This window comes from Canis lupus, chromosome 5 (genome assembly GCF_003254725.2).
Source record: "Canis lupus dingo isolate Sandy chromosome 5, ASM325472v2, whole genome shotgun sequence".
In the NCBI taxonomy this organism is placed as follows: domain Eukaryota; kingdom Metazoa; phylum Chordata; class Mammalia; order Carnivora; family Canidae; genus Canis; species Canis lupus.
Genome location: NC_064247.1, coordinates 33004626 through 33018761, shown reverse-complemented (window position 1 = coordinate 33018761; position 14136 = coordinate 33004626). Strand labels below are relative to the sequence as shown.

The 14136-nt window shown below is 59.2% G+C and overlaps 1 protein-coding gene across 1 annotated transcript; it reads left to right on the top strand.

Moving 5' to 3' along the window:
• On the top strand, positions 1-12034 carry ALOX12B (arachidonate 12-lipoxygenase, 12R type). Its single transcript, XM_025428457.3, has 15 exons — positions 1-458; positions 2171-2375; positions 5466-5547; positions 5658-5744; positions 5905-6027; positions 6221-6324; positions 6590-6762; positions 6978-7121; positions 8113-8316; positions 8550-8636; positions 8931-9100; positions 9240-9361; positions 11157-11257; positions 11404-11574; positions 11785-12034. Exons 1-15 carry the CDS (start codon positions 312-314, stop codon positions 11962-11964), a joined length of 2100 nt encoding a protein of 699 aa, XP_025284242.1. The 5' UTR covers positions 1-311; the 3' UTR covers positions 11965-12034.
• Positions 12035-14136: the final 2102 nt, after the last annotated feature.

The window sequence follows — 14136 nt, the reverse complement described above, 5'->3', positions numbered from 1 at the left end:
TCCATCCACCCTCTCAGAAGCCAGCCCAGCGCTGCGCTGTCTGCTGTCCCTCCCCGCGGCTCCTGGAGGCCTGGCGGCTCCCCTGCGACTTGGCGACTTGGCCCCGCCCCGCTCCCCGCTCCCCGCCTCTCCAGGCTCCTGGCTGCCCGTGGGCCAGACGTCCCTGCCTCACCTCTCCCTCTGGGAGACTGGCCCCGTCCACCTCCCTGCGTCCAGCTTCCCCTGCCAGGCCTGGGCCCCCCGTGCGGCCCCCCACCCCAGCCCACGGTGTCCAGACTCAAGCCCTCCCTTGTACCCCCTGAAGAGCAGCCATGGCCGCCTACAAAGTCAAGGTGGCCACGGGTACCGACCTCTTGTCGGGCACGATGGATTCCATCTCACTGACCATTGTGGGGACCCAAGGAGAGAGCCATAAGCAGCTGCTGAACCATTTTGGGAGAGACTTTGCAACTGGGGCGGTGAGTATGTGCGTGTCTGTGTGAGTGTGTGTGTGTGAAGTGTGTGAGTATGGTGTGCGGTGTGTGTATGTATACAGCATACGTATGTGTGTGTGTCTGTGCACGTGTGTCTGCGGTATATGTGGTCTGTGAATGTGCGTGTGTAATGTGTGTGGTGCGTGTGAGTCTGTGTGTGGTGTGTGCATGTGTGTGGTATATGTATGTGTGATACGCGTGGATGTGTGTGTTATATATACGTGAGCGTGTATGTGGTATGTGGCATGAGTGTGATGAGTGTGAGTGTGGTGTGGTGTATGTGTCTGTGTGTGTATGTCTGAATGTGTGGTATGTGTGTATGTATGTGTGGTGTGAGCGTATGTGATGTGTGTGGCATGTGAGTGACATGTGCAGTGTGGGAACATGGGGCATGTGAGTGTTTGGGAGTGACTGTGTGTGGTGTGTGGTGTGTGTGGTCTGTGTATATGTGTGTGTGGTATATGAATGTATGTGTGCATGAGTGCATGTGTGGTGTGAGGGTATGTACGTGTTTGTGTGTGCTGTGTGTATATGGGTTGTATGTGTGTGTGTACTGTGTGTGAGTGTTTGTGTGTGTGTATGTGTGTGTGTCGGGGAGCACGAGGTGGGGCGGGGGTGGGCAGGGGAGGGAGGCCGTGGGCAGGAAGAGATGGGGCACTATGAAGGACTCTGAAAACTGTGGCTTCAGGGGGGCTGTGGATGCCCTCCCCCCAGACGAGGCTCCTAGCAGTCCCTGCTCTCTCAGCCGTCCTGCCTCACCCCTGCTCTGGCACCTCTCACCCCTTTGTGGTCACTTCTCATCTCTCCCACCCTGTCTCACCTCATCTCATCTCTCGTCCTCTTCATCACTCTGCCCCTTCCTCATCCCTCCCCATGTCCTCTCCCCCTCCCTCATCTCTCTCATTTCAGGCCCCCTCTCCCTCGGGCCCTCCCCCCACATCCCTCCCCACAGCCTCTCCCTCTCCCTCATCCCTCTCTGTCCCATCCTCAGTCTTCCTAAGTTAACTTGCATCACAACTGGCTTAAAAGCACATGGGATTATCTGTGATTTAAAATGGCATCAGACCAGCCTGTCCAGTGGCACCTGCCAGCTCCACGATGGAAGGCACTCTTTGCCACCCCTTGGCCCTGATTCTCAGTCAGGTCCAGCCACCCGCTGCTATGTCATCTTAGTAGGTCACTCTGCCCCTATGGCCATGTCTGTATCTCCACATCTTCATTGATAAGGAGGAGGAAAGAGGGCTGGCTGCACCACCTCTGTCCATCTAAGACTGTAGGAGGTCTGGGGGGCCCAGGACCCCACTTGGGCATCTTTGTAGACCTGCCCCTGGGGGCCTGCATGGCCTCCACAGCCTCAGGTGGCTGAGGATGGGGGCTGAGGATGGGACCTGAGGGGGGTGCCTAGGAATAGGGGGGTATTGGTGTCCTGCTCAGCCCTGGGTAGATGGACCCAGCAGGTGACCCCCACCAATGGAGAGGGGCAAGTGTCCTGCTCAGCCCTGGGTAGGTGGGCCCAGCAGGGGACCCCCCCCAATGGAGGTGGGGCAAGTGTCCTGCTCAGCCCTGGGCAGGTGGGCCCTGTAGGTGCTGGCCCATTGGAGAGGAGAGCCCAGCGATTGGGTCTCCAGGGAGCAGACCCTGGGTGAGGGGCCGGACAGGTGGGGGTCCTGGCACTCATTGGGGCCTGTACCCGACAGGTGGATGAGTACACCGTCCGCTGTCAGCAGGATCTGGGGGAGCTCATCATCATCCGCCTGCACAAGGAACGCTACTCCTTCCTACCCAAGAACTCCTGGTACTGCAACTACGTGCAGATCTGTGCACCCGACGGCCGCATCTACCACTTCCCCGCCTACAGGTGGATGGATGGCTACGAGACCCTGGCCCTCAGGGAGGCTACAGGCAAGCCCTGAGCACCCCACCCCTGCAGCCAGGCCCCCCGCCTCCCATATGGCTGTCCCCTGCCGGGTCCAGTCACTCTGGGGCCAGCCCTGTGGGAACTCCTGGGACCACCTGCCACCCTCATACATCACCCTCAGTCACTGGCCCTGCAAGACCCCAGCACGAGGCTGCACCCTGTAGGGACAGAAATGAGGGCAGCTGAGGGCCACCCTCAGGACCTCAGGTCTCGGCTGAAGACAAGCGCACTCTCTACCAGCTCCCCCTGCAGTCCTGCCACCGCCCCCCCCTCCTTTGGGATGGGACACCTGCCAGGCTACAAAGACCCCTGGCTGCTCTGAGTACAGCCTGGGGGAGGGGGTCTGTTCACGCCAAATAGCATGTGTTGCCACTACAGCAAGACTCCCCGGTACTCCAGCGGGTCTGTTCCTGCAACAGGATGCCTTGTCCCTCTGACAGGACTCCGCCCCCCACCAGCTCCTGCCTGTTCTGTTCAGAAGCCCTGTTCAGAAGTCCACCTGGGTGGGACTGTGGTTGGTGGTGCATAACAGGAGGCTTGACACCTTATTATAAGAGCCCTGGGTCTCCAACCGGGCAGTCTTTAGAAGGCTGGGGTGCTCTGTGGCTCCAAGGGCCTCTGTACTCCTCCATCAGGACACCTGATGTCTCTAATGGGACTCACTGCTGTTCCAAGGGGCCCCCCTTCAACCAGTAAGGCTCCATCACGGCCCAGTAGGAGCACCTGTTGATTGTAGATTGACTGGGTGTTCTTTAGTGTCCGGTCAGGGCTGCTGGGTATTATTCTGGTCACTTGGCTACTCCCTTGGAAAAGGGACAGGGACTCTCAGCTTCGTGTGCCCACCCCCGCCACAGCCCTTGTCTGGCGGGCTTGGGTCGGCATCCTAACAGGTGGCATCTGGTCCTCTTTTGTCCCCTTGGCTCTACCACCCAGGTTCTGTTGGCCTCCGTCAGGGTGGGCAGGAGGGGAGGGCACAGCCAAAGGGGTCTGGGGGTTGGAGATGCATCCTTCCAGCAGCTGACCAGTCTCTTGCACTTGTTGTTTCCCCAGGAGTGGGGACACAGAGCCTGAGCTGGGGACAGAGGCGGGGGGCAGAGTGAGGCAGGGCTGGAGGAGGATGGGGAGGCCAGGGGGAGATTCCCCCCGCCCTGGGGTGGGGGGGGAGGCAGAGCATCGTCCCACAGCGGCAGATCTGAGTGGCAGGGAAGCAGGGGAAGGGCAGGATGATGCGGGGTGGTGGTGCAGGAATGGCGCTGGGTGGAGCAGCTGTCCTGCAACAGCAGGGCCGGGAGGCTTGAGTCACCTACTGGGCCCTGTAAGGAGTCCGCCACCCGCCCAGGGGAAGCAGAGCTGCATCTCTGGCTTGCACAACCCCAGGGGGCACTGTTCACCCGGAACACAATGTGAGCTGAGGCAGATGGAGGAAGGGGAAGGGGTGGAGAGGGCCTCAAAGAAAGGGATGGGGCTGCCAGCCAGGACCCTGGACAGAGATGGGCCGGGTGCAGATCTCTGCTCCACCCCCTACTAGCTGGACAGCTGGGTCTACTTCTGAATTATTATTATTATTTATTTATTATTATTTAATTCACTCACGAGAGACACACAGAGAGGCAGAGACACAGGCAGAAGGAGAAGCAGGCTCCCTGTGGCGAGCCTGATGCAGGACTCGATTCCGGGACCCCGGGATCATGCTCTGAGCCGAAAGCAGATGCTCAACCGCTGAGCCACCCAGGTGCCCCTACTCTTGAATTCTAAGCCTCAATGTTCTCCTCTATAAAATGGGGCTAACAGCAGAGCCTACATCATATGGAGGATGCGAGAATCCAGGTACATAGCCTCTAAAAGTTTTAGTTTTTTTTTTTTAATTTTATTTATTTATTTTTGAGAGAGCACACACAAGCTGGGGGAGGGGCAGAGGCAGCCTCCCTGCAGAGGAAGGAGCTGGAAGCAAGACTCGATCCCAGGACTCCAGGATCATGACCTGAGCCAGAGGCAGATGCCTAACCACCTGAGCCACCCGGGAGCCCCTAACAGGAGCTTTAAAAGGCTTACCAACTCTTGGTGGTTGTGGATGGTGGGTGAGTGGTCAGAAGCAGACTGCCTTGAATCAAATCCCAGCGCATGCTCTCTTTCTGGGTAACATTGGCTGTTTTCTCCTAGTAAAACAAACACCATGATATCATCCCTTAGCTGAAATTTTTGGGGTCGAGGATGTCTTAAAATTCAGATTTCAGGGGCACCTGGGTGGTGCAGTGGGTTAAGCATCCAACTCTTGGTTCGGGTCAGGTCATGACCTCAGGGTCCTGGGATAGAGCCCTGCATCACGTTCCCTGCTCAGCAGGGTGCCTGTCATTCCCTCTCCCTCTGCCCCTCCCCCCTGCTCATGCTCTTGCTCTCTCTCCCAAATGAATAAATTTTAGAAAGAGAGAAATGCAGATTTCATTTAGAATATGCGTGTATATATACATCTATATCTGCCGATTGCATTCACACAGTCCACACGTTACATGATGTACCCACCAGGGTACCCCCTAGTCAACTCTGGCAGAAACCACCAATGGCTACACCAAGTGAGTTCAGTAAGAACTGTGTACCGCCTCTGGTAAATTCAGAGTAGGTTTTGCTGACCGAGGAATTTGGGCCAAAGGTGTGAGAAAAACAAAGTTGATTTCTATGGTCTTCCTGGTTTTGGAATTGTGGAGATGGGATCGCAGGCTTATATATAAGGGTCACTTGCCTTGTGAGGTCATTACTGGGTGGTCATCAGAGTGTCCAGAAAGTGCCTGGTGCCTCCGACTTGCCACACAACTGCTCTTGATTGATGTTTTAGTGGGGCCAGAAGAGGGGTTCCCTCGCAGCAGCAAACCTCGCTCCAAGGGTAGAGTGAGTGGGAGGAGGGTGCTCTTTGATCCTTCTGAGTTTTGGGGAGGACACACCCCCCCTCCCCTAAGCCCTCCCCATCCTTGTCTGTGGAACCCCAGAGCCAATCTACAGGGCAGGAGCTGAAGTCTGATCCTGGAATTCAGGCAGGGCTGGGGTCAGACCCTGAGCCTCCTCTATGGTCTCCCCTGCAGGAAAGACGAGAGCAGAAGACACACTCCCCATCCTTCTGGAGCACCGACAAGAGGAGATCAGAGCCAAGCAGGACTTCTACCAGTGAGGGCAGGGCGGAGGGGGCTGCGGGAGGCCGGGTGGCGGGGGTGATGCCTTGGCCTTCCTTCCTGGGGCTGGAGCACCAGGGCCCACCCACTCCCTTCTCTTTGCAGCTGGAGGGTGTTCGTTCCTGGCCTGCCCAACTACGTGCATATCCCCAGTTACCGCCCTCCTGTCCGGAGAAACCCGAACCGGCCTGAGTGAGCACCTGCGGCTGCCCTGGGGCCCCTCCCGTGGCGGACCCCTGGGCAGGGATCGAGGGTGCACCCCTGCACTCCCTGCCCCCCACCCCCACCCTGCGCCTGGCCCCAGGTGCCTGGCCCCAGGTGCCCAGCCCCAGCCCTGCACTCCTTCCTACAGGTGGAACGGCTATATCCCCGGCTTCCCCATTCTCATCAACATTAAGGCCACCAAGTTCCTGGACTCAAATCTCCGCTTCTCCTTCATCAAGACCGCCTCCTTCTTCTTCCGCCTGGGGCCCATGTGAGTGCATGAGCGAGGGGCGGTGTGGGCACCTGCAGGGCACCTCTGTCCCTGCTCCACCGCAGACCCCGCAGAGGTGGCTGCCCAGACCCCTGGACGCAGAAGGACCCGGAGCGGTGGGGCCGGAGCCCCGAGGGCCAGAGCAGAGAGGGCAGCCTGTCTGATCCCCTTCCTCTTGAACCCCGTCTCCTAGGGCGCTGGGCTTCAAGCTCCGCGGCCTGGTGGACTGCAAGCAGTCGTGGAAGAGGCTGAAGGACATCAAGAAAATCTTCCCCGCCCACAAGTCTATCATCTCCGGTACCCGGGGGGGGGGGGGGGCACGGCGGAGCGGGCCAGAGGCGGGACGCCCGTCGGGGCAGCGGGACCCCAGGAGCCAGCCGGGCGGACACGGGGCCCTAATGGGCGGCTGGGCGGGCGCGCCCTCTGGCGGCCTCGGGGGAATGCGGCCCCGGGCTCACCGAGACGCTCAAGGGGAGGTGGGGGCTTCCAGGAGCCGGTGGTCTTCGTCCTGGGCCCAGGGGGACCCGGCCGCGTGGTGACGCCCGCGTGGTCCCCCACCCAGAGTACGTGGCCGAGCACTGGACAGAGGACAGCTTCTTTGGGTACCAGTACCTCAATGGCATCAACCCAGGCCTGCTGCGCCGCTGCACGCAGATCCCTGACAAGTTCCCGGTCACAAATGACATGGTGGCCCCGTTCCTGGGCGAGGGGACGTGCCTGCAGGCGGAGCTGGAGGTGAGGCCTGAGCCGGTGGAGATCTCTCCCTCCCTGGCCCCCGGTCTCTCCACTCCCACCTTTGCCATCTGCAGAGTCCCATCTGCGGCTGTACTCCCCACCGGGGTCCTCACCCAACCCTGCATTTGGGGGACCAGGATGACCTTCGCCGAGGTGTGGGTCACAGGTGCGCCATGTTGGTGCCCACCTGCACTCTCATTGCGGCCCTCTTCCAGAAGGGGAACATTTACCTGGCGGACTACCGCATCTTGGACGGCATCCCCACCATCGAGCTCAACGGGCGGAAGCAGCATCACTGCGCCCCCCTCTGCCTGCTGCACTTTGGCCCCGAAGGGAACATGATGCCCATCGCCATCCAGGTGCCTAGAATGCAGGCCTGGGGCCGCCGCGTGAGCACATTGCCAATACAAGATGTGTGTGTGTGTACCTGTTTGTGCCTGTGTGAGTGTGCATATCTGCATGCTTGTGTGTGTCCACGTGAGTGTACATCCTTGTGTGTGCATCTGAGGATGCGCATATGTTTATGGATGTCCCTGCTTGTCCCTGCATGTGCGCATCATTGTGCTACCACCGTGTGCTTGGTGCCCGTGCATGAACTTGGGTTCCCGTGGCTGCCCTTGTGTGCAAGTCCCTGTGTGTGTAGAGTATGCGTGCTGTGTATATATGCGCACACATGACCAGATGGGAATGTGCTTGCTTTGCTCAAGCTATTGTCTTTGGGTCCATTCATCCAGTTACTTGATAAACCAGCTCCTGCTGTGGGCCAGGCCTCTGCTGGAAAGATACTGGGCTAAGCGGACTTAGCCGCTGCCTTGACAGTGGCCTGGCATGAAAGGGGAGTGAGGTGCTATGTTCCCAGAGGTCTCCACCAGTGTCACATCCAAATTAGAGAGAGGCATCTGTGTGGGCCGGGGGGTGGGGGTGGGATCAGCCAAGCCCCCGATGCTCCTGGCTCATTAATAGAATACCAAAAGCTAGATTGCAGCGACTCTCTCTGCCCCGGGGGGCTGGGCGCCCTAGTGCAATGCACACACAGCTTGCACAGCTGAATGTGGTGCCTGTGGGGTTGAAATAAGAAAGTCTTCTCAAAGAAGGCAATTTGCGAACTGCTTCTTGAATGAATGGGAGCTGAGAGAGGTAGAGAGAGGGAGAGGAGGAAGCAACTACAGGCAGAGGGGAGAGCAAGAGAAATGTGAAGAGAGAGAGCAGTGCCCTGGTGTGCTCAGGGGACCAGAGGGCCTAGAGTGCACAGAGTGGCTCACTCTTCTCTGCCTCCTTCTCTCAGTGGGGGCCCTTGTGTGGGTGTGTGCCTCTGCCCTCACCTAACTCTCCATCTTTCCCCATCCCCAGCTCAGCCAGACCCCTGGACCCGACTGTCCCATCTTCCTGCCCAGCGACTCGGAATGGGACTGGCTGCTGGCCAAGACATGGGTGCGCTATGCCGAGTTCTACTGCCACGAGGCCATCTCCCACCTGCTGGAGACGCATCTCATTGCGGAGGCCTTCTGCCTGGCCATGATGAGGCAGCTTCCCATGTGCCACCCCCTGTACAAGGTATGGACGTGGCCTCAGGACCCCCCAACCCCAGAAAGGCACCTGGCTCACTCAGCAGTCAGGGGGGCCCCAGGGAGACTTGGGGAGGCAGCTGGGGACCCACGAGGGAGGGTTTGAGTGGGGCCCCCCAAAGCGAGAGGGTCTGATACTGCACAAGGCAGAGGTGGGTGGGTGCTGAGACCCCTTGGGGCTAACTGTGGTCCTCCCTCCTCATCCTCCTGCTTCCTCCCAAGCTCCTCATCCCCCACACCCGGTACACCATCCAGATCAACAGCATCGGGCGAGCCCTCCTCCTCAATGAGGGGGGGCTGTCAGCCAGGGTAAGACTCCTGCCCCAACCCCAGCAAGACATCTGCTGCCCTTCTGGGCCTTTGCCCTTAGACTAAAAGTAGGATTTCCCACTTGCCTTCAGATCACAAGGGGGCATGGTGGGTGTGGACCAGTGGAAGGGTGCTGTGCCTATGAGGGTTCACTGGGGTGCTGGCCCAGAGTGGGGGAGCTCCTGGGGCTGGGGCTGGGGGAGCACTCACTGGGTGTGTGCGGCGGGTGCGATCCTCAGAGGGGAGGCCCTGCCAGGACCCTGCTGGCCTCAGTGGCTGCATCCCCCCAAACAGGGCATGTCCCTGGGTCTGCAAGGCTTTGCTGAGGTGATGGTGCGGGCTCTATCAGAGACAACCTACGACAGCCTCTACCTCCCCAATGACTTCGTGGAGCGTGGGGTCCAGGACCTGCCGGGATATTACTACCGCGACGACTCCTTGGCAGTGTGGGACGCACTGGAGAGGTGAGGCTGGACGGGCAGCAGGGTGAGTGCCCTGGGATGTTGCAGCTCGGGGGCAGCCGAGGCCAGGGCATCCAGGGGGAGGTGGGAGGACCTGTGCTGGGGAGGGAGAGGATGCAAACTGAAGCCTGTCCCTGGTCAGGTACGTGACAGAGATCATCACCTACTATTACCCATGTGATGCGGCTGTGGCAGGTGACCCGGAATTGCAGTCCTGGGTGCAGGAGATATTTAAGGAGTGCCTCCTAGGGCGTGAGAGCTCAGGTATGGGCCTGGGTGCCGGGCACCCGCAGGGACCTGGGGTTAAGGGGTGGGTCCTCCCAGATCATGTCATGCTGGGGGCGGAGGGAGCCGAATCTCAGAGAGGCTGGGGAAGGAAAACTGTGTGAACTCAGAGCCTGTGGGGCAGGGTCATCTCTGGGGAGACCTGGGGGGCCCCCAGTCCCTCACCCTGAAACGAGCCTTTGTGGCCTGAGAAATGAGCTCAAACAGGAAAGAGTAGAGTGTTCTGGAGGCCAGAGAGCTGGTGGGCTCCAGCAGGACGGGGAGCATCCTGGAGTCAGGCCACTCAGGCACCACCCAGCAAATATTTAGTGAGCATCTGTGTTGTGACAAACGCTGTGCTGGTTACTGGGAGGCAAAGGGAATGAGACGGGAGAGGTGTCTGCCTTCAAGTCTTGGGGGGTGGGAGGGTGGTCCACTCAGTAGAGGCACAGGTATGTTATCTTAGGACTGCTACAGTGCAGGGTGGGGGGGTGGGGTGGGGGTGCATAGGAGCCAGAGGAGGCACCTGGCCCAGCTGGAGGAAATGGGGGAGAGCAGAGGGTTGCAGCATGCTAAGATCTGGCTGAGATCTAACATCTGGCTAGCGCCTGCAGGGATGGGGATGTTAGCCCGGAGGTGTTAGAGGTGGGGTTGGAGAGCTCTGAGTGGGAAGGCAGAGTGGGCAGGGGGAGTTCCGGGAGCTGCTTAGAGGTCCCTGCATCTGTGCTGAGGGTGGGAGTTGGCTGGGGCTCTCCAACGGGCTAAGCTAGGGCTAAGCTAAGGCTGAAGCACGTGCAGCCACCCTTCGCAGGCCTGGTTAGAGACGTTGGGATTACCCTGAGCACCAGAGGGCGCCTTCAAGGTGGGTAGTGTGCAAGGAGATCAGGTTTGCACCTGCCAGGCTGCACCTTGCAGTTGGGAGACAGTTCAGGAAGCTGCTGTCTGTCTGGAACGGGGGTGACAGGAACCTGGCTAGGGTGGCAGTGGCAGGAAAGCAGAGGATTGCCGAGCTAGCCAGGAGATAGAGATAAATGACAAGCCTTGGACACTGGTTGGGGTTCACTGGTGGGTTTGGAGGGAGGGGCCAAGGATGACTTCCAGGTGTGGAGCTATCATAGCTCGGTGGGTGGTGGGTGTCATCCTGTGAGTTGGGGGCCTGGAGGGAGGAGTGGTTTGGGGAGGAAGATGATGGTGTTAGGCTTCTGGAACCTGGTGGCAATGGGAAGGAGAAACAAGCAGCTTGGTTACATGTGAGACCAAGAGCCAGGCTACTGGCGTGAGTGTAGAGGCTCAGAAGAGTGTGTGTGTGTGTGTGTGTGTGTGTGTATGTGTGTGTGTAGTGGGGTGTGTGTGGGTGAGGCACTTTCCAGGTCAGGAAAGCAGGGATTCCTCCAAAGCCTAGTCCCTCCTGTGTCCTGGGACCAGAGAGGCCCCCCTAAGGGAGCTGGAATAAAGATCTCAGGGCCCCACCTCAGGCAGGTGCCCTGAGCAGCCCTGGAGAACATCTGGCCGAGGACTTTGGGGGCTGCCTCCCAAGGCTTGTGCCTTGGATGGGGTGGGCGAGGTGAGTGGGGTTGGGTTGCAGTCACGGGAGGGCCAAGCAGGTGGAATGAATGGGCAGCACTACCCTGAAGTGGACCCTAGGAGCAGGGGCAGGACAATGGGGTGGGGGTGGGGACACACACAGATACACAGACACACAGACACACACACACACACAGGACCTGGGCTTGCTGGCCTCTTCTGCTGGCCACGTGGGACCAGGGCAGGACTGACGCCCTCTCCCTGCCCCCAGGTTTCCCACAGTGCCTGCAAACTGTACCGGAGCTGATCCGATATGTCACCATAGTCATCTACACCTGCTCCGCCAAGCATGCAGCTGTCAACACAGGGCAGGTGCCTGTGCTCCCCAGCCTCAGCCCCAGCCCCAGCCAGGCCTCCCCCCACGTCCCAGCCTCACCCCCCAGCTCAGTTTAAACCCCAGAGTCCCGGGGTGCTCGCTCTCTGACCCAGAACCCCTCTTCTCCCCCCCCCCCCCGCAGCTGGAGTACACTGCCTGGATGCCCAACTTCCCCTCATCCATGAGGAACCCACCGATGCAGGCCAAGGGGCTAACCACCCTGGAGAGCTACATGGACACGCTGCCGGATGTGAAGACCACGTGCATCACCCTGTTGGTGCTCTGGACACTCAGCCGGGAGCCCGACGACAAGGTGCCCCAGGGGGCCTCGAGGTGCAGGCGGGGGTGGGGGGGGCTACTCTGAGTACAGGCAGAGGGAGGGCTGGGAGCTGGGAGCGGGCGACAGGAGAGGAGGTGTCCAGGGTGGGAGGCAGGGGCAGAGAGGGTGCTGCAGGGGCAGGGCAGACGAGTGGCTGGGGGGGTGGCAGCGGGTGGTCGCATCTGCCCGGTTCTGTGTCCGCAGCGGCCCCTGGGTCACTTCCCCGACATCCACTTCGTGGAGGATGCCCCGCGGAGGAGCATGGACACCCTCCGGCGGCGCCTGGCCCAGATCTCGCACAACATCCGCCAGCGCAACAAGTGCCTCCCCGTCCCCTACTACTACCTGGACCCGGTGCTGATAGAGAATAGCATCTCCATCTAGGCCGGCTCTCCCGCCTCGCCTCGCCCTGCCTGCACCTGTTTTCAAAAAACAAAAAAATTTTCACTTCAAACGTGCCTGGCCTGTCTGTGCACCTGGCCATTTACTGGGGGCCCCATGGGGGTGCAGGCTGGGGCCATGCCATTCACCAGAGTGGGTCTGGGTAGGCTCAGGGCAGCACCAGGCCCTTGGTCCCACCCTCATGTCCCATGAGATGCAGCCAGAAGGCTCTGGAAGGTGCTTGATACCCTGACCCCAGGCTCCTGAATGAAGTGCTGGCAGGTGCCAAGGTGCTCCTGGGGAGGGCAGGAGAGAAGGCTAGGACCAGGCTAGGACCCTGCCATACCCAGGCCCTGTTTTTCAACCCAAAGCCATTCTGGTTCACCTTAAGAACCCCTACCTAGGGACCCAGACGTGTGAGGATCCCAGTCCACCAGAAAATCTACCCAAGGACCAGCCCTGCCCACCTAGGCACTCAGACCACCCAAGACTAGTCCAACTTGAGATGTAAACTACTCATCTACCCAGGCAAAAGACCACCCTAAGCCCAGCCTACCAGAAACCTAGACCATCCAAGCCATGCTCGCTTTGAAACCCAGACAACCCTAAACTCCACCTACAATGGACCCATAATACCCGAAACTACACCCCATCACCTACCAAAACCTACATCACTCCAGGCTTTGCCCACCCAGGAGCCCAGCCTGCTCAGCGCACCCTCCAAGTAACCTGTCCCCAAGATCCCTTCCTCACCCCAGGAACCTGAGAATAGCCCCCTTCTGCTCCTACACTGGGCCTAGCTTATGGTTTCATCGCTGACATCCCGGAGGAGCACAAGGGCTTGGCATGTGGAGTTGATCTCAGGGACTGAATCCAACAGGTCTGTCTGGCATTTGGTGGTAGGTGGTGGTGGTGGTGGTGGTGGTTGTGGGAGGAGGGGTGGACTGCGTGGCAGTAGGAATATTGGGCATCCAGGCACTGAATTCAAGCTGATCCCTCAAACTCGGTAAGCACAGAGTTACCAGTGCTCCTGTTATGTCCCCCCATGACCCTGCTTATCCCCCCAGGTGTGGCACTGGCTCACCTGGCCACTGTCGGTGGCAGCGTGTTGGGCTGGGCAGTTGAGGATGGTCATGGGGAGACATCTGATGAGCTCCCCCCAGGGCAAAAGGGACCCATAAGTGGGGGGGGGGGTGGAGAGAACAGAGCTGAAACCCCAGGGCTGTGGGGTCTAGAGGGCAGAGGACAGGTGTGGACATCTCACTGGGGCTCACAAGTCTTAGAAAAAACCCTCCTGTAAGACTTCCCTGACCTAGGCCCACAGGTGTGTTTGGATTGGCTGCCAAGGTGTCTTATTTGTTCCTTTTTTCAAGTTGAATTAATGGCCAACCCTTAAATCTTAGACAATGTCTGGTTTCTCTCGAAAATTCTAAAGACCTGGCTATAGTCATAGCTGGGTGGCCAATGTCCCCATCAGACAAGTAATTCTCCCCTGGCCACAGTCCCCACCCACCTGCATCCCTTGCTTGTGCTGCTTGCAAGTGCTATAGGCACGTATTCCAGCCTCCTGAGGTAGAGCAAGCCACAGGGAAAGGTCAGATGCCAGGGCCCCTCTGCTGGGACCAGGGGATTGGATCCATCTGTGCCACCAGTTCCCAGAGGGCAGAGCTGATCCGCCTCACTCAGCCTGGCATCCAGCCTCAGCCATAGTTAGGACTCATGAACCCATGTGGATCCGTGGGGTGCCCCTGAGGATTCAAGGGGACATAGGATGTGGGCTAGGCTCAAAGGGGCAGCATTTGGTTAGGGAGAGAGGGAGCATTGGGGTACCTGGCTTCCCCTGGCTCTAGTCTGTGCTGAGACAGAAGAATGGGAAAGGGGGGCAGGCAGGTTCCAGAGGGGCTGAGATGCCACAGTGGACACTGCATTCCGTGTGGCCAACATGGAGCCTCGTGAGGCTAATGAGCAGGGCTGCCCTAAATCCCAAGGCTCAAGGAAGGTTGTCATGCAGATTAATGGCAGGAGATGGAGACCCACAGGGAGGCCACACCACCGGGGTGAAGGCCAGAGGTACATCCTGCAGGGGTCTTCTGTGGTTCGGAAGGAAACCCTAGAGACTCTTCCTATTCACCTGAGGTTTGTTCTTATGGCATTACATTTAATTCTTTTTTTGGA

What these genes read in the sequence shown, in the direction of transcription:
- ALOX12B (XM_025428457.3), top strand. Translation starts at nt 312, where the DNA reads ATGGCCGCCTACAAAGTCAAGGTGGCCACGGGTACCGACCTCTTGTCG. An exon ending in TGATGCCCATCGCCATCCAG is followed by an intron (nt 7,122 to 8,112) that starts GTGCCTAGAATG and finishes CCCCATCCCCAG; the next exon opens with CTCAGCCAGACCCCTGGACC. An exon ending in CAGCTGTCAACACAGGGCAG is followed by an intron (nt 11,258 to 11,403) that starts GTGCCTGTGCTC and finishes CCCCCCCCGCAG; the next exon opens with CTGGAGTACACTGCCTGGAT.